The 21,785-nt window shown below is 39.5% G+C and overlaps 1 protein-coding gene across 1 annotated transcript in view; it reads left to right on the top strand.

The window, feature by feature from the left end:
- col2a1b (collagen, type II, alpha 1b) overlaps nt 1–21,785 on the top strand; it is a 140,239-nt gene that overhangs the window by 83,196 nt on the left and 35,258 nt on the right. The window contains 13 exon segments of the mRNA XM_034166160.1: nt 3,031–3,129; nt 3,228–3,281; nt 3,467–3,574; nt 4,556–4,609; nt 6,338–6,436; nt 8,117–8,170; nt 11,294–11,392; nt 11,634–11,687; nt 16,618–16,671; nt 17,056–17,109; nt 17,819–17,872; nt 19,596–19,640; nt 19,730–19,828. Of these exon segments, the coding sequence (XP_034022051.1) occupies nt 3,031–3,129; nt 3,228–3,281; nt 3,467–3,574; nt 4,556–4,609; nt 6,338–6,436; nt 8,117–8,170; nt 11,294–11,392; nt 11,634–11,687; nt 16,618–16,671; nt 17,056–17,109; nt 17,819–17,872; nt 19,596–19,640; nt 19,730–19,828 (927 nt within the window).

The following is a 21,785-nucleotide window of genomic DNA, read 5'->3' as shown; positions in this document are numbered from 1 at the left end:
CAAACGTGTTAATTACCAGACTAGAAAGAGTCGAATTCAACCTCGAGGTCGCTGTCATCATCATCCGATGCCATGGCCACTTGTGCAGATTTTGTTGAACACAGAAAAAATGTTGACACCTTTCAAATGACGTTGTCCCGGGCGGCCAAAGCCAGCAGCAGCCCTGTGTGTGTTGTGTCTTTGATGCCGCCTGAGTGCAACGCCTGCAAAATGATTCTTGGGTGTCAGAGAGAGATGCGTGTTTGGGCAACAACTGAAATTATCGTACATATTGGATTTTTTCCCATTATTGATCGTACATCGTACAGAGGGCACAACTATCGTACAAATACGATAATTATCGTACATCTGGCAACACTGCACCGGAGCCACCCATCCTCTGCGCTCTGGGACCTCCCACTTTACAAATGAAGCACTGCCTGCCACGAGATGCGCTTTGTTTACGTCCATGTGAGAAGAACGTGAGCCAATGAAATTGCAACATGGGTAACCCTGTCATTCTGGCACGTCGAAAAAACGTGACGACTAAAATTATAGTATCGAGTTTGCAAAAAAATAGTGAATGATTTTGTTATATAAACAAAAATGCTAAATATTTGTAGGGACTATTTTGCCATCCCAAAATATTGGTTGTGACTTGTCCCTATGGTCCATATGCAAACCTACGCCCCTGCTGGAAAGTATTTATCTGACATGTAAAGTATTAAAGACTGGACATACATAATTATATGTGCTCCGTCCACTCAACACAGCCTCCATTTATCAACACAACACAACAGTATCAGCTAGTATTGTCAACTATGCAGGCAGTGTTAAAAAAAGAAAGAAAAAGTCATCAATGTACTTTTAAAGCAAGATAAAATATAATGCTAATCAACATATTTGTCTTGGGCACATACTAAAACAAACCACAATGGGTTTTACTTCAAGTCAAATCAAATCAAATCAATTTTATTTATATAGCACCAAATCACATCAAACAGTTGCCCCAAGGCGCTTTATATTGTAAGGCAAAGCCATACAGTAATTACGTAAAAACCCCAACTGTCAAAACGACCCCCTGTGAGCAAGCACTTGGCGACAGTGGGAAGGAAAAACTCCCTTTTAACAGGAAGAAACCTCCAGCAGAACCAGGCTCAGGGAGGGGCAGTCTTCTGCTGGGACTGGTTGGGGCTGAGGGAGAGAACCAGGAAAAAGACATGCTGTGTAGGGGAGCAGAGATCAATCACTAATGATTAAATACAGAGTGGTGCATACAGAGCAAAAAGAGAAAGAAACACTCAGTGCATCATGGGAACCCCCCAGCAGTCTAAGTCTATAGCAGCATAACTAAGGGATGGTTCAGGGTCACCTGATCCAGCCCTAACTATAAGCTTTAGCAAAAAGGAAAGTTTTAAGCCTAATCTTAAAAGTAGAGAGGGTGTCTGTCTCCCTGATCCGAATTGGGAGCTGGTTCCACAGGAGTGGAGCCTGAAAGCTGAAGGCTTTCATGCTGAAGGCAAGTGCAAATAGTTGCTGGTGGACAATAACAGGTTTGTGTATGCAACTGAGCAGTGACATCATATTTACTCCATTATCCATGAGTGGATCTATGGGGTGGCCTGGGGTAGCACAAACCACCCTTAGCATCTAATTGGCCATCTCAGGTAACACTCTAATAACACTATAATTGGTGATCTGCCAAGTCAGAGGCGGGACTTAGATCAAATTCTTTGGTGAGAAAAATGGAATAGTCATGATGTCATCTTGGTCTTCTGGGTTGACTATCACACCACTTTGCCAACTTAGAAAAAGGCTGATTTTATTGTAACTGTGATGACAATGTATAGATCACCAGCCTTAAACCTGAATGTTTTTTTGTAATCAAGTAAAGCGAATGTAATGTGCATGTGCTTGTTTGTGTGCACTTGCAATTCATATCACCCCTGCATAAACCAATCCCCACAACCATTACCTCCCAAGAGCCACCTCAGTCAAATCATGCCTAGTCCACACATAAACAGGCATTTTGGAAAACATAGCTTTTCCCTTGAGTTTTAGCCTTTTGTGTACACGAAAACTCCATTTCAGGTCACAGAAAATTAAGCATTTGCAAAACTATGCCCAAGGAGAAGATTTGGAAATTCTCTTCCCATTGTTTGCATGCAGACAAGGAAAAGGGGTGTTTTGTCTTTTTTTTCCAGGTTTTTGATTGGTCGGCACAGCAATACAATTAAGGGCTTTTCACATAGTGTGGGGCCCTTTATGCTGCATGCACATGTTAACTTGAGATAAACAATCATAAAAACTTAAGTTTTTGTGAGGTTATGTGAACGCAGCATCACCACATGTTGCTTTGGCATGCTTTAGTAATTCCCTGTTTCAAAAATATTGTGTACATGTGGACATGTGGTCATTTCCTTCACATGTTCTAAAGCCAATATTTCAAAAGACATCAAAATATATCAGAAAATATATTCAACATGTTATACGAGCAAAGCAACTTGCAAGCGGTGCGAGCTTAGTCATGCTTCAGGGAGTCCCAAACAGGAAGTGACAAATTTTGAGTCCACAGTGAAACAGGAATTGTCAAATGTTGAACTTTTCCTGGATTGACAATAGAGGAGATCCCGCGGGAATTCTCGTTGGGAAGCCCCCAGAAGCTGAAGGGTTTTAGCCATGCTAATGCTCCCCAGAAGCATTTGCTGAAAAAAAAAAGTCTGAAGGACCTAAATGATGGTGGGGAGCTTCCAGGCATGTGAGACGCAAATAAAGAAAATTGCTTAAAATGGTGGTGGTGGTGGTGGTGGAGGGGGGGTTTAAGAGGGCCATATTTGGGGGGTCTGGGGAGGGTGATGTAGAAGACTGTTTTGGTTATCCTGCAGTTTTTCTGAGCACTGTTCTCAAGTCAAAGTGAATTACTGTGCTAAATGTGAAAAACTGGCACTGACACTCAAACACAGCATGTTTCTACAGTAACATTACACAATACTAGCATGCTAAAATATAAAGCATGGGATCAACAACAATGCTAACTTGTGTTTTCTGCAGGGTGCCCCTGGTATTGCTGGAGCCCCTGGTTTTCCTGGACCTCGTGGTCCTCCTGGGCCACAGGGAGCAACTGGACCCCTTGGGCCCAAAGGAACATCTGTATGTACTGACCTCTATGGCTCAGAGATAGGTTTGTACTGTATAAACACAAAGATTCTTTTTAACATTGTGTTATATCACTGTCCATTTCTTTTTAGGGTGACCCGGGTATTCCGGGATTCAAAGGAGAAGCCGGACCCAAAGGAGAAATTGTGAGGTTTTATTCTATTTCTTTGTTGTTTTAATTTCACCATAGCAGATGCTCTGCCTCTGTTCTTATGTTTTCAACTCTATCACCAAATCTAGATCTTTACTTTAATGTCTATAATGCACACACTCTGGTTATCGTAATCAGCTCTAAGAACAATTAAATCAAAGTGTATTCCTTTTTACCCAGGGACCAGTTGGTCTGCAAGGACCTCATGGTCTGCAAGGAGAAGAGGGTAAGAGAGGCCCCAGGGGTGAACCCGGCGCTCCTGGACCACTCGGACCTCCTGGAGAGAGAGTGAGTGCTTCCACTTAGCTGCTTTCTTCAAGTGTGGCTTCACTAATCAAATGTTGTCAGATAATTTAATATTATGGATAATTTTGAAGTCTTTATAGTTTTTGAAACTCTGGCATAATTTACAAAACATTCACTACTGTCACCATATATTTGTATCTGCAATACTACTGTATATTCTAGCTGTCATGCAAAACTTTTATGTTTAAGTCGTATCAAACGTAAAGACAAGGATTAGGGGTGAGTATATTGGAAAGACAGTGCAGGTAGGATGTTCTGGAGACAAAGTGAGAGAGGCAAGATTGAGATAGATTGAATATGTGCACACAATGGGTATGGGGTATATCTGGAGAAGGATGCTGAGGATGGAGCCGGAAGGCAGGAGAGAAGTTGAAAGCCACAACGGAGGTTTATGGATGTGGTGATGGCGCACATACAGGTGGTTGGCGTAGAAGATGCAGAACACAAAGTGTGATAGAGAAAGATGAACTACTGCGACGGCCCCTAGTAGGGGGAGTAGGAACATCATACATTTGGATATATTTATCTCCCAACTCACTGTACACCAGCTACAGCAAATGAAAATTTACATTATCAGACCATAATGTGAGCACAGAATTCATAAATTAATAAAAACACTAAAACAAAATGAGAAGAAAATGAATATGTCCAGGTTTATATTCTTCCCATCAATTACCAATTTGTTTGAATTATTATGGGGAAAAAAGAACGAGTGACATTTGGAAGCATCTGTCAAATGCATGAATGTTATTGGAATGTCAGGTATTTAAAATCTGAATAAAAGAATAAAACCATAATTGTGATAAATATTAGAACTGTGACTCACATTTCCTCGGTGTGTGTGTGTGTGTGTGTGTGTGTGTGTGTGTGTGTGTGTGTGTGTGTGTGTGTGTGTGTGTGTGTGTGTGTGTGTGTGTGTGTGTGTGTGTGTGTGTGTGTGTGTGTGTGTATATATATACACAGGGAGCCCCTGGCAATCGTGGTTTCCCTGGTCAAGATGGTCTGGCTGGTCCCAAGGTGAGTAGGACAAGACGACTAAGACAGGTCGACTTTTTATGGGTGCAGAGAGGAAAGATTCTCAGTGAAGGAAATCATAAACATAGATGCTGCAAAAGAAGAATGAAATAAGGAAATGTGTGCAATAATGCAATAATTATTTAATTTAATTAGAAATTTCCTGTTAATATTCTCATTGTTTAGGTTCAGTTGTGACTGTTGCAGAGTAAATGACATTTAATGTGAAGATTATGATTATTATTAGTTTGGGCAGAAAATACACTTGCTCCATGATACAACACATATCATGATACACCTTGTTGTGATTTGATTGATATCATGATACATAATTGCAGCACTGTTCATATTAATTATGTAGAAAGTAATGTATGGTGATTGTTTCTTTCATGGTATCTCAAAAAACATTATGATTCGACACAGGCTACACCATACGTTTATCACAATGCACGCTGCATCGTTCCACCCCTATTGTCAGTATTACTATTACTTAGTTATTTTGTTATTTTTTGATGGTATCACCTGGCATTTTTGGCCCCAGACCTAATAACTGGTGATACAACAATTCAGCGTTATGCACAGTTTCGCCCGTCATAACCACTGAAGCCTGTAACACCTTCAGAGTTGTCACAGGTGTCTTGAAGCCTTCTGTCACTTGTCGGCATCTCACACTGTCACAACAGATAGTAGTACCATAATATTTGCATTTCTTAGTGACTGATGATAATAGATTTCAAGATACACAGTAACCTGGAAATGTTCAATCCATCCACTGACTTGACTAAAGAAAAATGGCTGTAAAAGTGATGATTTGCATTGACAGTAATCATTGTATTTTGTTTGCCCAATTACTAATAGCTCCTAAAAATGGAGGTGCTGTGTGTAAAAATAGCAGTCATCCCTAAATTGTTGAATTAAAGCATAAAGCATAAAGACAAAATGACAAAACTGTGCTGCCATCCAAGTACTCATGGGTCTGATAGTGTTTTATGTTGTTGAAAAATTGTGCAGTATGTCCCCTTTAAAGCATTAACATCATGTTAACTCAGCTTTTTATTAGTCTTTTCATCTCCTAGTGACATAACTGGAAGATTATATTGCACCTTATTCAAGAATACATTGAAAAAAGAAAACTTCAAGACATTGTTTCAATTGATAACACTCATAATAATTAACTGGGTCTAACTTAAATTAGCAACTTGCCATGGCTGTTACTTAGTGAGTTCATTTGGATTAGTATAAGACATGAATGTTACCAACTGAAGCCCTTTTTTAAGTTTGTCCACTAATTATTATTGGTGCTATTATTATTATTTTTAATGTAAAACCGCTCAAAATAAATTGTATTTGAGATGTGAAATAAATGATCTCCTCACATTTTTCTCTGGATGCAGCACTTTTAATCATGAGGAAGTGCATGAAATGTGTTTGTCAAAGAGTGAATTTCATCATTCTGTTGACCGGATGCACACTGCGTAAATCCACCATGTGGCCATAAGATGGCAGTAAAACACACAGCACAAAAGTAACCCATGTTACCCATCTGCAAGGCCAGCTTCTCATTCACCATTATCTTCCCCCAAAAAGTCTCAGAATTAATGTGTCAGAATTTAATCTTCTTCCCTTCAGCAGGTCGATAAAACTCCTTCACGCTGTTTAAAGGAAAACTCATTTAGACTGAGTGTGACGACAGAAGACTGATGACCGGTTTTACTTTCTGTCCTGCCACAGGGGGCCCCTGGTGAGCGTGGACCCGCTGGGGCCAGTGGTCCCAAAGGTGCTAACGGTGACCCTGGACGTCCTGGAGAACCTGGTCTGCCTGGTGCCAGAGTGAGCGCTTCTTTCATCTGTTCGACCACAAACCTGAAAGCTGTTGCACACATGTGCATTAAAGTGTTGGAAAATAAGAAACCCGTTACTTTCTAGGGGCCTGTGGTCGTTTGAATGTAACCAGAATGCCAGAGAATATCATGTTGGTGGAAGGGTTCACTGCTAGAGACATTGATTCCCATAGTGTGTTTTTTGTAGTCACAGTTTCACAGTTATCGTGACTCAGTGAGATGAGATAAGCCGCAATATTAGCCACTGTTTTTAAAGCTACAGTGTAGAAGATTTATTGGTATTTATTAGCAGAAACGTCACATAGCATTCATAACCATCTGTTATGAATAAATAAATTATGAATGAATAAATTAATCATTGAATGGGCATGTTTTCATAAGGTTAGAATGAGCTCTTCATAACTACGCTGGAGTGTGGACGGGTCCGCGCGTTGGGACGCAGCCGGCATGGTGCGGCGGCACAGGAAAAACACCTCTGTGTTGATAACCATTTGTAAAATCCAGGCGGCTTTTGATGGCTTTCAGTGGAGTGAGTATATGAGAAATTGTTTAACAGCTGGACATGTTCCAACTTGTCCTTAAGGCTTCCAACAGAGGTGTTTTTCCTGTGGCGGAGCATCGCGGCGGCTGCGAGCCGACGCTGCAATCCGCCCGCATGTCTTTCATTAAAAAAATCTCCTTTAACAGTGGAATATCCAGATAAAATGCTGAAACCGACTTCTTCTGAAACTTCTCTGTTCTCTCACGACGTCCTGGATCAATAGAGCCTGAAATGTGGAGGTTTTCAGCTTGAAACAGGCTGACGACGGCGCCTGAGAGCGCTGCGCGACATCTTGCACTGTGGGAAGTCCTTAAAGCGACAGTATCACCTCAAAATCTCTCATCAGCCGTTAAAATTTTCACCGAAAACCATCTTAATTTTCGAACCGTGTCCACTTCGATGTGTCTCACAGGTTTAGAAAAAATTTTGATCAAACAAAGCGCCAGTCTCTCAGCAACTTCTCAGACAAAGGAATTCCGACGAGGGGCTGGACGACTCCTCCCACAAGGAGTGCTCACAGGCGGATGACATCACCGACAGGCGTGGAAAAACTCACGCATGCGCACGAGGGTTCAAGCATGTCTGACGTAAAAACATATGAATGAAATCCATATAGTTTTTGAAAAAAATAAAAAGGACCTATACTTTATTGACAGACCTCGTATATTGCTTATCACAAGAGAAGACAAGAGACTAGAAATGAAGCCTTGTCACTAAAGAAGTAAAAATCTGAAGGGAAACAATAATGTGACTGCTGATGGCATAATGCAGTCTGCAACCTCTCCACTAGATGGCCCTAAATATTATACACTGTCGCTTTAAGAATGTCTACTCCGAGACATGAAATTAATGGTAAATGTCAACTAATGTCTATATTCTATATAAAATATTCTATTTTTCTGACTTTTTTAATATCTGCATTTTGCTTGGATGTCTTCTGTTAGTGTAATGGACAAAGTTGAGATCATATTTTGGTTTATTTTACTGATGGAAAAATAAAAGCTCAACCTTTAAAACTGTATGTATGCTGGTAGATTAAAAGGTTTGAATTTGGATTTCCACAATGACGTACATATATTTGTGCCTTTCTTTAGCGGGGTTTGATCTGTTTCTGTTCTCCTTTGACAGGGTCTTACTGGGCGTCCTGGAGATGCTGGCCCACAAGGCAAAGTTGGACCTTCTGTAAGTGCAGTTTTGCCAAACCTGCTGTTTGTTTCAATTCATTTGTTTTGTCTTATTTTATCTCATCTCATTTTGTTCTATTTTGGAGGAGTGGGGTTTGTAGTAACATATGCGCTATGGCACATAAAGACCTTGTGCTGAGTGTAGGCATTCATTCACTTGTGTTTTACTACACTGAACAAAAATATAAACGCAAAACTTTTGTTTTTGCTCTGATTTTTCACAAGCTGAACTCAAAGATCTAAAACAGGTAATGATACAGTTGATTATTAGTTATTGCTTATACAAAGACAATGCTGACTTTAATGCTAACAACCATCTACTTTATCGCCCAAGCAGAGGATCACCCCTTTGAATCTCATCTGCTTGAGGTTTCTTCCTCAGAGGAAGAAACCTCGCCTCTGTGCTTGCTCTGGGAGTTGCTAAGGTTAGACCTTGCTTGTGTGAAGTTCATTGAGGCAACTTTGTTGTGATTTGGCGCTATATAAATGAAAATAAATTGAAAATTGAAATACTTCAGCATCATTATATGCAGAGGATACAGTTGTTTGTTTATGAGTTATTGCTTATACGATAACAACGCCGACTTTAATGCTAACAACCGTCTACTTCAGCATCATTGTATGCAGATGATACAGTTGATTGTTTATGAGTTATTGCTTATACAGTAACAACGCTGACTTTAATGCTAACAACCGTCTACTTACTTCACAGTCATTATATGCAGATGTCACAGTTGATTGCTTATGAGTTATTGCTCATAGTATTTCTGGATTACTCACTCACCCACTTATCTAGATTTTTGCTGTATAAGCTCTACTATTACTGTGCAATATGTATTTCAGTCAAAATCCAGAAGTGTCTTTTTAAATTTGAAAGCAGTTCAACAAACTGGATGGAATTTGTGTTTAGTTCATAGCAGAAACATTGTCAGCTGGTCATTGGACTGCAGACAGATCCATGTTTTCAGAATAGCTTGTAATAAAACGCCATGAAGGTTGCTTTTTCTGGGTGTGATTGTTGGTTTCTTTGCTGGATTTATAGTATCATTCCATCATCACTCCTTCTGGGCATCAACTGTAGATGCTGGCTCCCCACAGGTTGTGTTCTTCTTATCCAGCTCATCTAGCATGAAAGGCCTCCAAAACTGCTTTGAACGTCCTCTTCTTCTGGTGCCCTGGTCATTTCAAAAGAGGACAGGCCATATGATTTATTATTCTCAATCTTCCTGCTCATAAGCTTGATCCATTTCCATTTTCTTCAACTAGTGTGATTGTTTGCAGGATTTTGTTGTGTTCTTTCTCATAGTTCTTCATGTGAAATGACTTCTGCCCTGCGGGTATTCAGACAAACACTTTATGACAAAGGTCTGCAGTTTCTCGTATTTCCATGTTTCCTGAGGTTTGTTCCCAATCATGTCCTGGCTGTTATGTCCTCATCATTTGATGAACTCAGACACTCTTGAACTTCACTTCATTTCATCATGAAGCTTCAGTGATTCATGCCATTGGATGCAGAGACACAAGTTGGGAAAGTGTAGTGACACGGACCCACAACAGGGGGGCGTAAATGAACGGACAATGGATGAGTCAAAAATAACAACACTTTACTGTTGTGAAACGTGCACAACGGAATACAGACAGATACAGAATTTGGATTACAGTCAAATATACAAGGGTGACGTGTGGGCACGCTCGAGGGTAGGAGACAACCGTCCAGAGAAGAGCCGGGCCCCACACGATTTCCACTGCCACCGGATCTGGAACACAGCGGAGCCGCCAAGTCTCGAATCCCCAGGTGGCCACCGTCTCCAGCTGTCAGATCAGGTACTGCTGGCAGGGCAGAAAACAGTTAATGGTGGGTGTGTGAAAACACGCCCAGTAAGCAGTCAGCAAGTTCGTTCTTTCAGTAGTCGGGTGGGAAAAACACCTCCACCTTTACACCAGATCACAGTACAGAATCAATCTCCTATTTTATGTGGTTCGGAGTGAGGAGTGAAAACCATTCTCTCCTCGTCAATCCACGAACCCCCAGCCTCCCGCTGGAAATAGCGAGTTGACTATCCTGCAACAGATCACAAAAACCAGAACAGCAAGTACGTGCATAGGCACAATCAAGGCTGAGAATTTACCTATAAGGTAGATGATATCTCGGCAGCAAGGTGGAGATGCTGCCCGGCTTTTATGGTGATGGTAGTTGTGATGATGAGTGACAGCTGGTGCTTGTTGATGAGTGACAGCTGTCACTCCTGGTTGCTCCGGCGCCCTCTCGTACCTGAAGCCCGCACTTCAGGCAGGGCGCCCTCTGGTGGTGGGCCAGCAGTACCTCCTCTTCAGCGGCCCACACAACAACACACTTCCTTTGTTTTTTGGGTGTTGATTTTGAGCCTCAGTTGTTCATCATTCTTCTGTTCTGTAATCATTCCAATGTGGCTTTCATATCAGACAGCTGGTGTTTCAGTAAGAACATGTTATCGTTAAGGTCCAGGTCTTCAAGGTTTTGGATGTTCATGATGTTCAAGAGAGAAGGGTCAGTTTGATTTTGATGTAAATCTGAGCTGGTATATATGATGGGATTATCACTGGATTTTAAGTAACAAAAACTAAAGTATTGGATACAATTTGCATTTTGGAGATAAGGGAACACAGCCAAGGAATGTTTAAGTATAGTGTAAGATTGGGAAGATTTACCAGTGAATCAGTTTTTAAGACATTTGATCAAAAGGTGGCATTTGGCTTGGAAAAATATTATTAATACCATCCATAATAGAAACTTACATTTTGATCTGTATTGAAGTGGCAACACTCAGCTAGGTTTTTGGCTGGTTGGCTGGCTGGCATTGTGTTTTGGCATTTTATTTGTATTCTATAAACCTGGTCTACCTTTTTTTTTACAACTATGTGGTTGATTTTATTGAAATATGTCCAGTTTGTACTAAACAGGAGGTAAAGTCTAAATTTTAACAAACTGAGTTGCAGCTGTATTATTCGTGACTGTTCATACAGAGCTATATGGTTGCCGTTATTCTATTGATTGAATGATCAGTTGTATAAAGTTCACTTCATTTATTTTTTTAATCTAAACACGTCGTATAAATAATTCTGATTTATTTTACTTAACAAGGGAGCCTCTGGTGAGGATGGTCGGCCCGGACCCCCTGGCCCACAAGGTGCACGTGGACAGCCTGGTGTCATGGGATTCCCTGGACCCAAGGGAGCAACTGTGAGTAATCAATTATTTGTAAATATTTGTAAATTTGTGGAAAAAGGTATATTCACCAGTTTGAAATATTTAGCATTTTTTGCAGTGCCTTTTCCTATTTATCTAACTAGCATCTTATCTTGAAGGTTATATTCTGCTAAACAGTTTTATGCCTTTGTAACCACTCTCCTCTCAAAATAGGTGTATGACCAATGGGATCAGCAGCACCCTAACAACTGAATTTTGTTTCACTTGTGATTAGGGTGAATCTGGCAAGGCTGGTGAGAAAGGACTGGCTGGTGCTCCTGGTCTAAGAGTAAGAAATCCTCTGTTTTAACTTCAGCGTTTATCATTGGATTTGTGGTTGTATAGTCACAAATGCCTCTTTTGAAGAATTATCTTCATATATAAACACATCTTTTGTTGATAGTCTTCAGAAGGCTACAGCCTAGAAATAAAACCAATAAAGATTGATGTTATCAAAAGTAATAAAAAAAGACCTTCAGATGTGACTCCTTCAAAACTAAATGCGATCAACAAATATGCCTACTGTTTTCTAGATATAAGTGTGACGTCCCTGTTGTTTGGTTTATGAAAGCGTCTCCGCTGACTGTTTTCTTTTTGGTACATCGCAAATTTTCAAGATGGGTGAATTTACCATATTAGATGCTATATTAATAAAAACTTAATCAGGTCAAGATTTTTGCATTAACAATATAAATGTAAAAAGACAAAGAAACCATTGCTGCCATTCAAGAGCTAGTGAGTTCACAGGCTTAAAGTCATAAAATCATTATGACGGTCAAGCAGGCCACTGCTTTGACCATAATGTAACAACGTCAAATCAGTGTTCCTTATGCGACAACAGCTTCATAAACTTCTCTTTTGTTTCTTGTCCCTTTTCGAGTGAGATGGTTTCAAACAAGTGCGCCACACCAGATTCAGCAAACACTTGCAAAATCCACATAATTGTGTTCTGTTACGTTTTACATTGTTTAGTTTGAACCCAAATATACAGGCAGGGAAGAGGCAGGAGGTAAGTGCAAAAACTCAGGTAACTTATTATTCAACAGCCACACACACTGCAAACAAAGACAAAAATGAGGCGTGGAAAGAAGGGTCCAAAATTACACAAAAACAGAGTCCAAACTGAGTCACAAGGAATGTAATGAAAACACAAGGAATAGCACAGAAGCACAGAAAACAAGCAACCTCAGAATGCACACAACGTGGACACCAATGTGAAGAATCCAGCAAACAAACAAGGAAGAGGTGATACTTAAATACAAAATGCACTAATGAACAAATGAAAGACAGGTGTGTGAATCAGGGAGATGAGTTCAAAGATCACGTGACAACTTAAAGGAACACAAGATGACTAAAAACTAAACAGACATCAGACGTTGAGTGGAAAAGAAAAACATAATAACAAAACATAACCTAAACAGAAGAAAGATCATGAAACCAAAATACAGATCCAAAAATACATAATGCCAAAACAAATGTAGAACTCAAAAGTGAACAAAGTGCAACAGTGAAAAAACTAACATGAAGACTAAGAACAAATATAGGAGGCAATCAAAACACAATAACTAAAGAATAACCAAAAACTAAATCCATGAACAAAAAGCAGAAAACTAACATGGAACTCAGAAGTGAACAACGTGCAAACTGCTGGAATTCAACATAGTACACCAAAGAGACACATGAGGAAGACAATGATAACAAAACACATGGACACAGACACAAGAGACAAAACACAGACAGAGGACAGGATGTGAAAACCATTCACAAAAGGAACATGGACGGAACACGAAGAACACTAACAAAAAGGCACAGACAGAAGATAACATCAGGACACAGACAGGGGCAAACCACAACAGTGTAGGATTACCAGAAATAACTCCCCAAAAATTGCAAATAAGGGTACTCACCCCACTCATATATGTCAGAAGGGCTATGTCAGGACAAAGGGATCAGCACCTTGAAAGAAGAACATATTTAAGGCAAACTTTAGTAATTCTCCCCCTCTGCATATAGGTATTTATGTACCGCCATAAGGGGTGCACTATTGGCTTTTGCCTAAATTTTTTTGAGGTTCACTGACCAGTGTATTTCCGGCTTCTTTGTAACCCCTGATGTAGTGAGGAAAAAAAATCAAATACATCACATAAGACTGGATAGCTACAAATAAAGTAGTCATATGTACACACCCTGAAACACAACCACTTCCCCCTGATTTTACTTCTCCCATGTTCATACACAGCAGCCATGCAGAATATCGTTCTGCTGTCTGGCACTGCACTGGTTTCAGACGGCTTTGTATGTAAACAAAGTCATTATCTCCTTTTGATATTTTGTAATTCTGTGAGGTCCAGATGATGGTCAGTCAACATCCAAAAGACGTCGTTACCTTTCTGTTGCTCGAATCTCTCATTTGTCTGTCCACAGTCAATGAAACAGTAATAATACACATTGGTAACACCAATGGCTAGTAGCCATTTCAAGTCCCGTGTCCGAGTCACAGCTCTCCCATGGAGATAGCGAACACAGCCATCGTCAGCGGCCATCTCTTTCTATCCGACTCTTCGTGGCAAAACTTCTCCAAAACTGGGTAAACTTATGCATCTTTCTCTACGAGACTCGCCAGCTCCTGAAATACGTTTCCACTGCAGGGAACACGTCTGACAGCGAGAAACTTTTTCAGCTGTTGGACCGTCATATTCCTGAAATTTTCACACTCCTCCATGATGACAGACTTGAAGATAATGCATGTGAAAAAACACTGAAAATAATTACAAAATAAAGTACAGCAGCACAGATGCTGCTAAGCAAAAATCATCACTGCTACTGCAAGTGTGCTGATCTGCTAAATAAAAATTAAAAAAAGGATGCTGATGATGCAGTGTATTCTGGGTTGATGTTTCCTATATGCAGTAGGGAGACTTGGAGATGTCCTGTCTGCTATCAGAGGAACACAGAAGAAAATCTGTAATTATCAATGCAAAAAAGTGGAATTAAAAGACCTGCTAAATCCTGTGAATGGGGAACAAAATAAAGAGTTTCTTCCCATCGTTGTTACTGAAATAGTGAAATAATGGATAGACACGAAAATAGACTTTAAAAATGTCTTGTCTCATCACACTTCACTGTCCGCCACAGAAGGTGGTGATGAGTAACTCTCCAGCTCCAGTTTGGAGATGAACTGAATATTATGTGCCGTAATTGCTTTATTGTCTTATACACTGGTTTGATGCGGAGCGCCCAGAGTGAGCAATTGTTTCATATTTCCCCTTTGTGAGACTAATAAAGGAATATTTGGAGAGTTTAAATGCAAAAAGCTCCATTTGTCATTTTGTCAAAATAGAGTTGTCTCTGTTCACCAGCTTGTGGAAATAGAAATAAAATATGACAGGTTTTTAGTCAAAATGCTCCTTCTGCCTTGCACTACTAGGCTTCTTCCAATTTGCCTTTTGTTGCAATGTGCACCACATGCCAACCTTTTTGTCGTCAGAGCGCTTAGCAACCAAAAAGACACAAAGACACAATGTGGGTTCAAAATAAGTGAAATAAAATCCCTGGAAATCACAGTGATAATCTTGGGTTTCTCTCATTCCTCTGCAGTGGTGAATTTTGTTACAATAATTTGCTTAAAAGGTTAAGAACTGGGGAAAGTTTAAGTGTTCCTCAATGTACTTAAGATGATTGACAGCATTATTTTAACTGAAAATGTTAGGGCTTTCAAAGAAATGGCTTATGCCCATGGTGGGCATAACTGGGACAAAGGTGATTAATTACTTACAGAGATGAATGAAAGCGTCATGAGTAAACTGAGACTGAGGACTGGTCCAGCAATTACTGGACAATAGAGCATTTTGTGACCAAAGGAACTTTCATGGATATGGAGCATTTCACAGAAAAATTAATGTATGGAGCATTTTGAAAACAAATCAGTTATTGTTTGTTTGTTTTTTTTGTTTTTTTTTCTAATAGTTAGATTTCCATGAATCTGTACATCAGTTTTCGATTTCATGCCCTCTCCATATCAGAGGATTTGGAGTTATTGAATTTCAATTAATAAGCTAAATAAAAAAAAAAAGATTTCCTCAATCAAGAAAAATTAATATGGAGCTTGTTGCATTTAAACTTTATCATTGTACCTATATTATTAAATGTAGAATAATACTTCATTTTGAACTGTAGCATTAAACTGGACAACATTAACATGAATATGACCTGTTAATTATGTAAGGTTTTTCAAACTGAAACTGCGGCAAAGTAAAAAATCTGGTTTGGATGACAGCAGACGAACATCTCCTACTACAGGTTTGGACTGAACCACTTGGAAATTTTGTTTGTCCCTACAAAAATGAGATTAGATCAGATAGAACTGTATTAATCCCTTGGGGAGACTCCCTCAGGGAAATTGAGGTTCCAGCAGCATTGTATAGCAGCACACAGGGTAAGAAGCACACAGAGCATCAAAAGTGAAAGTTAAAAAAAAAAAAATTGCAAACATAAATATAAATACACAAATATAAATACCAGATATACTGATCGCTACTTGTTTATTGGCTACTACTGTTCCTCTCCTTCCTGTCCTCTGTCTTCCCGTTACTCCAAAACTCTTAATATGAGAAAATTGGTGAATGCAGGAAGTTCTTTTCAGTCATTCTTACACACCAATTACACAGTATCTCTGTAAGCATGAGCAGATTTTACATAAAGCCCAACGTGCTGAAGATGTCAGACCAAGATAGTATCAAAGGTAGAAACCATTCCTGAGATTTTACAGTTAGAAGCCGCATATACAAGCAGCCATTAATTTTCCTGCTTGTCCACTTCAACTACAACCAGGAGAGGGGGAAGAAAAAAAAATCTCGACCTCTATCAGGCTTTCAGACCAGGACATTTTAATGGAAACACACTTGTGATTGGTCGCAGATTTGTGAGCTAAGTAATCTAGAATGTAGAGTGAGTTGGTACAGAAACCAAATGAATGCTGGAATAGCTCAGACTCTTTTTATAATCTCAGACAAAAGCTTCAAAGCTTAAAATCATTAAGCGTAATTATTTCTTAACCTGTGGCCAATCATGACTGGTGTTCTATTTCTGTATTACACTTAATTACACAAAATTAAGTGTATTACACAAAATCTCAGTTATATCAGAAGTCTATCTCATTAATGGCATCACCTGTGCTTTAACAGTTTATGTCTATTTATCACCTCCTCCCCCCCTTTCAGGGTCTGCCTGGCAAAGATGGAGAAACCGGTGCTGCTGGCCCCCCTGGCCCCGCTGTATGTATCTCTTTTTCTTTCTATCTCTCTCTCCATAGCTTCAGTAGTGCAGATATGATCTTTTCTTTTTTTGCAGTTTGTTCTTTGAAACAACCTTGAGTATCTCCTTTTCCCAGACTGCCTCAGTGATACTTTAGCTCTTTGAGGGGATTTTTTTAAAAGGTCCTTGACACTGTATCTGGACTTTGTAGTATACATAGCCAACATAGACTTCTAGATTTTTATTTTTCAGTTGCACTAACATAAAAACAGCCTGTTTAAAAACTCTATAATCAGATATTTTCTGACATCAGATCAAAAAATATTTTCAACATATTAAGCGTGACGTCCCTGTTGTTTGGTTTATGATGTGGATTATGATTATTGATTTTGGATTATCTGTAGGGCCCTGCTGGAGAGAGAGGTGAACAAGGACAACCTGGTCCCTCAGGGTTCCAGGTGAGTCTGTCATGACATTTTTATTTTCTTACAATTGCCTGTCTCACTGTGTTTGAATAGTTCTTTTGAATATGTAATAATTTATTTTAGTATATTTTATGTAATTATCATTTCCAAACATGCTTTCATTGGTTATTGGTTATTTTTGGTCGCATATGTCACTGTGGAATTCTTTGTATATCAGTTTTTGTTGTTGGCGAGTTGTGTGCCAAATAAATAAGTTCAAGTTCAAGTTCATGCCAATAAATTCTGCAAAGAAATCAGAATATCCACTGTTTATTCAAGTATCAAGTAGCATTCTATACAGTATCTTTTGTTAATATCTGTCCAGTCTCATGCTGTTTTTTTTTTTCACCGTCACAAAATACATCACATTTTCATGACGTGGTCAAGTTTCAGTCACTATTTTTAACCCTATCCTAACCCCAGTTGTAACCATAACCACAATGCCTCCCATCACACCAAATTTTATAATACATCATGAAATTATTTCATGATACCATCACAAAAATGTAGCACATTTCATGACAGTATCATGAAATAATAGATTAAATCACTTTTCACAATGCCATCATGAACTTGGCATGAGACTGGATTGTAATGTGCTGTAAAGTAATCAATTTAGCATCAGTATGACTTTGTATTGTTTGTTGTTTTTCCTTAACATTCATTTCTAATGTTCATTCGTTATCTTCTTTTCTGTGCTCAGGGTCTACCTGGACCTCCTGGTCCTCCTGGGGAGGGAGGAAAGCCTGGAGATCAGGTGGGTGGGTGCATCATTTAGAAAAACAAATCTTATGAAATCATTTCATTTCAAGGAGGTATAAATATAATGCTAACACAGAAAATATAATAAAAACTTGTTTGTGATGCCCAGCTGTCTACATTTTTGCCACAAAAATGAATTGGATACCCAATCACGGCCTGACGTTGGGTGTAAGCTGTAGTAAAACTAGAATTGTAGAGCAATGAGAGAATATTTTTAACATTTTACAAATGTCTGGATACATCGTGATCCAAAGTAGTGGATATTCGGCTGTAGCTGGGGCAGTATTTTGCAAAAGTAGGTGATGGTGCATATCCAAGTACAGTATGCAGTAACGGGGATCTAACATTTTTCTGAGCAGAAGCCTCCTTCTGCAACATAGTAATTAAGTCCCTTTGGCTGCTCCCTTGTTTGCACTCTGAGTCACCACAGCAAATCCATAGTGCATCTGTATGTTGAATGGGCACAAGTTTTATGCTGGATGCCCTTCCTGACGCGACTCCACATTACATGCAGAAATGTGGCAGGGGTGGGGTTTGAACTTGGAACCTTCCACACTGAAACCAAGTGCACTAAACATTTGGCCACCACAACACATGTCACACTTTTCAAAAAAAGACAGTTTTGAGATGTAAAATATGCATTTTTTTCCTTGTGGAAATGCATGGGAATAACACAGGAGTACTTCCACCATCTATATTGTGAGTATGGAATAATCTTGCAGTTACTTTATTCCAGACTATTTCCGCATTAGTTGAATTCATTCTTTTAATTCAGAACTTTTTAATTCAATTGTACTAAAATATGGAATTTTGACACGACCTGCAATGACCTGAGAAAAAGATTGCAAACATAGAAAAGACAAATATAACCTATAGCAGTGATTGTCAAACAGGTCCTCAAGGACAGACATCTGAATGAGCCAATCAGCTTCTGGCAAAGTGGGGGTGATGAAAATTGTGTTTACATGGTGGTAGTCCAGAACCGAGCTGCTTCCTCCGCAAGCTGAACTCCCACCCACCAGACCCTAACTCCATCTTTTTTTCCCGTTTATTGTCCAGTTTACTTGCTGTCGTTTTGTTGTCTGCTTTGCTGCCACCTCCCTTCTATAGTCTTTCCATATAGGTGCATTGACCGGCTGGGGGGTGCACTTATTGCCTAGAAGCTTTTCCACGTAAACATGTGCCAAAACAGAGGGGTCCCAGAACAGAGCCACACCACTAAAGACAACTTAGTGCAATTAAATAAAGTTTTCCTTTTGACTAAAGTGGTCCTGACTGAAATTTGTCTTTTCTATGTTTGCAAGTTTGTTTGCCACCATATGCAAGACTTTTTTTATTCAACTACATATTTTTTGTGTTGGTATTTTTTCTGCATTTGCTACCATTGTCTTAATTTGGACAATGTTTGTTGTGGCCTCTCTCATCCTCCGTAATTGAATATTTGGAATAATGGAAATATTGCAAAATGTGAACTGCAAAGAATTAAAACACACTATTCTACAAATGTAAGATTACATTAATCATGGTCATTCCAACAGATGCTGCTTTCTCCAGAATCACTTAAAACCCTCAATACGTGAAGCATGATATGAATGTAGATAGCAACTGAACTCACCTTGAACTTCCTAGTGTTTCTGTGAAATTAGCTCAAACATTCAAGCTTTATTATGTTGTTGTCAGTTTTCTTGACTCAACTCTTCCTACTTTTCTACTTTAAGGGTGTTCCCGGAGAGGCTGGTGCTAACGGTGCGACTGGACCCAGAGTGAGTTTGACTTGGTTTTTGTCCAGCGTACAGATCGCCTGACTTGTTACTGACTGTCCCTCCCTGTTGCTGGATGTGTCACTGTGTAGGGTGAGCGGGGTTTCCCTGGAGAGAGAGGAGCCGCTGGCCCTCAGGGTCTGCAGGGCCCACGAGGTCTGCCAGGAACGCCTGGAACTGACGGACCAAAGGTGAGTCCACATTTTGCCCCAAAATTTAAATGTCACAGAGTACATGTAAATGCATTGTGTTATTTAATTTTATGATAGAAGAAAATGATTGAATGAGCTTCCCCTGAGGAGCAGTCCCATGAGGTCCAGGACTTTTTGTCAAAATAAGAGCAGGAAGACAACAATATGAGTATTGTTTAAATATGACACCAGATTTTGTGAGAGGCCCAGTGCTGAAGGTCTTTCCTGATGCAGCTGCAGATGTACAAGAAGATTTGGGGATGGGTGGCATAGAATTGGGGACCTTTTTGTTGGGATGAAAGGGCACTACCTGCTGCACCACTGTCCCACTGTGCTGAATATTTAGAGCATAATTTCCCAAACTTTAAGAATGTTAAGGCCTATGCTGGAACCTAAAGCTCACTTTGGGCCCAGCCAAAACCTTGAATGAAAAATTCCGGTTTCCACATAAGCCTAAGATGCCTTGCATACATGCAGTACATACATACTCATGGCCCACATGCAGCACCTTTGTGGCCAATCCAGCGGGCAGCGGTACACCTGCAGTATTTTGTGACCCGCTTTTTGGGAACCACTGATGTAGTGTGTTATTTAAACTAGTGCAGTACCTCTAGGAAGTTTGGATTTCTATAGAAAATTGGGAGCTTAAGCAGATTTTTTCATGGATGGTCGTATGTGGCTGTGTTTGAAGGTAGGATGTACAAAGAGGTGTACTTACTCTTACATAGTTTTAACAGACAAAGTGTAAGTTTGTTAAGACAAGGTTGACATTGAAATACAAAGAGATGTGCAAATAGTTATTTTAAGAAAAAACCTGATATCCATCCAACATGGTCAGACATATATACACACATAGAGATATAGGAAGGAATAAACACACTTAGTGTACATGAAGCACAAACATATGGATGTGAATACAGTAGTAATTAATAATGTGAGTCAGGGACATTTAGATTTGTTGTGAAATGTGTGGACTGATTGATAACTATTGTGTTTTCATATATTTTGCCTTTTAGCAAGGACACTGTAGGGAGTTAAATCCCATTCCACTAATGTTTTTATTTAACCTTTATTAAACCAGGTTACTCTCATTGAGATTGAGGCCTCTTTTGTAAGGGACACCTGGACAATTATAAAATTTCCAATTCACCTAACCTGCATGTCTTTAAATGTGGGAGGAAACCAGAGCACCCAGAGGAAACCCACACAAAAACACAGGGAAAACATGCAACCTCCACACAGAAAGGCCATGTGAATGCGAAAGTATCAGTCAGTGCCTTTTGATTTATTTTGGCCATTGGGGAAAAGCAAAAACAGCAATGCAACAGCATGATTTTTACAACCGTTCTGAAGCCTCGATCTGGTTAGATTTCTTTTTGAGGTAAAGTAAAAGGTATTATGGTGAAATATTTTATGTAAACATGAATTTGTTTAGATGGTCTGCAGACAGTTTAAGCCATGAGGTCAAATGGGGGGTTGGCTTTTTAAATACTTGAAAGACACTAGACTCATCGAGGGGATTTAGTACTGCTATAACAGACAGCAGGTGGCAGCAATGCAACAATTAGGATGCTGGCTGCCGTTATCCGCCGTAGAAGAAGAGAGGTGCGCTTTCACACGCATGTCTGCATTTACAAAATGGCACATTAAAACAATTAAATAATTAAAATTCAATATACGTAAGTACTTACTTTTCATATTTGCAGTCAATGTGGGAAAATCAAAGTGGGAAAACCCTGTAATGAAAATAAAGGTTTCAAAATACAGGTTTTGAAATTTATTCCTCAAAATTTTCATAAAGGATGCACATCATCGTGCCATCCGCAGGCCATATCGGAAAGCTGAGGATGATCTGACAAACAGTCAGAGAGATATGCGAGTCAAATACTCACAGACGTTTCTTGCTTTATAGATAGATAACAGTATTTGGCAGGTAGAGAATATGGTCTTTGTTAGT

The sequence above is a fragment of the Thalassophryne amazonica genome, chromosome 3 (assembly GCF_902500255.1).
Source record: "Thalassophryne amazonica chromosome 3, fThaAma1.1, whole genome shotgun sequence".
In the NCBI taxonomy this organism is placed as follows: domain Eukaryota; kingdom Metazoa; phylum Chordata; class Actinopteri; order Batrachoidiformes; family Batrachoididae; genus Thalassophryne; species Thalassophryne amazonica.
The sequence above is the reverse complement of the archived record's forward strand: the minus strand, read 5'-3'. Positions and strand labels throughout refer to the sequence as shown.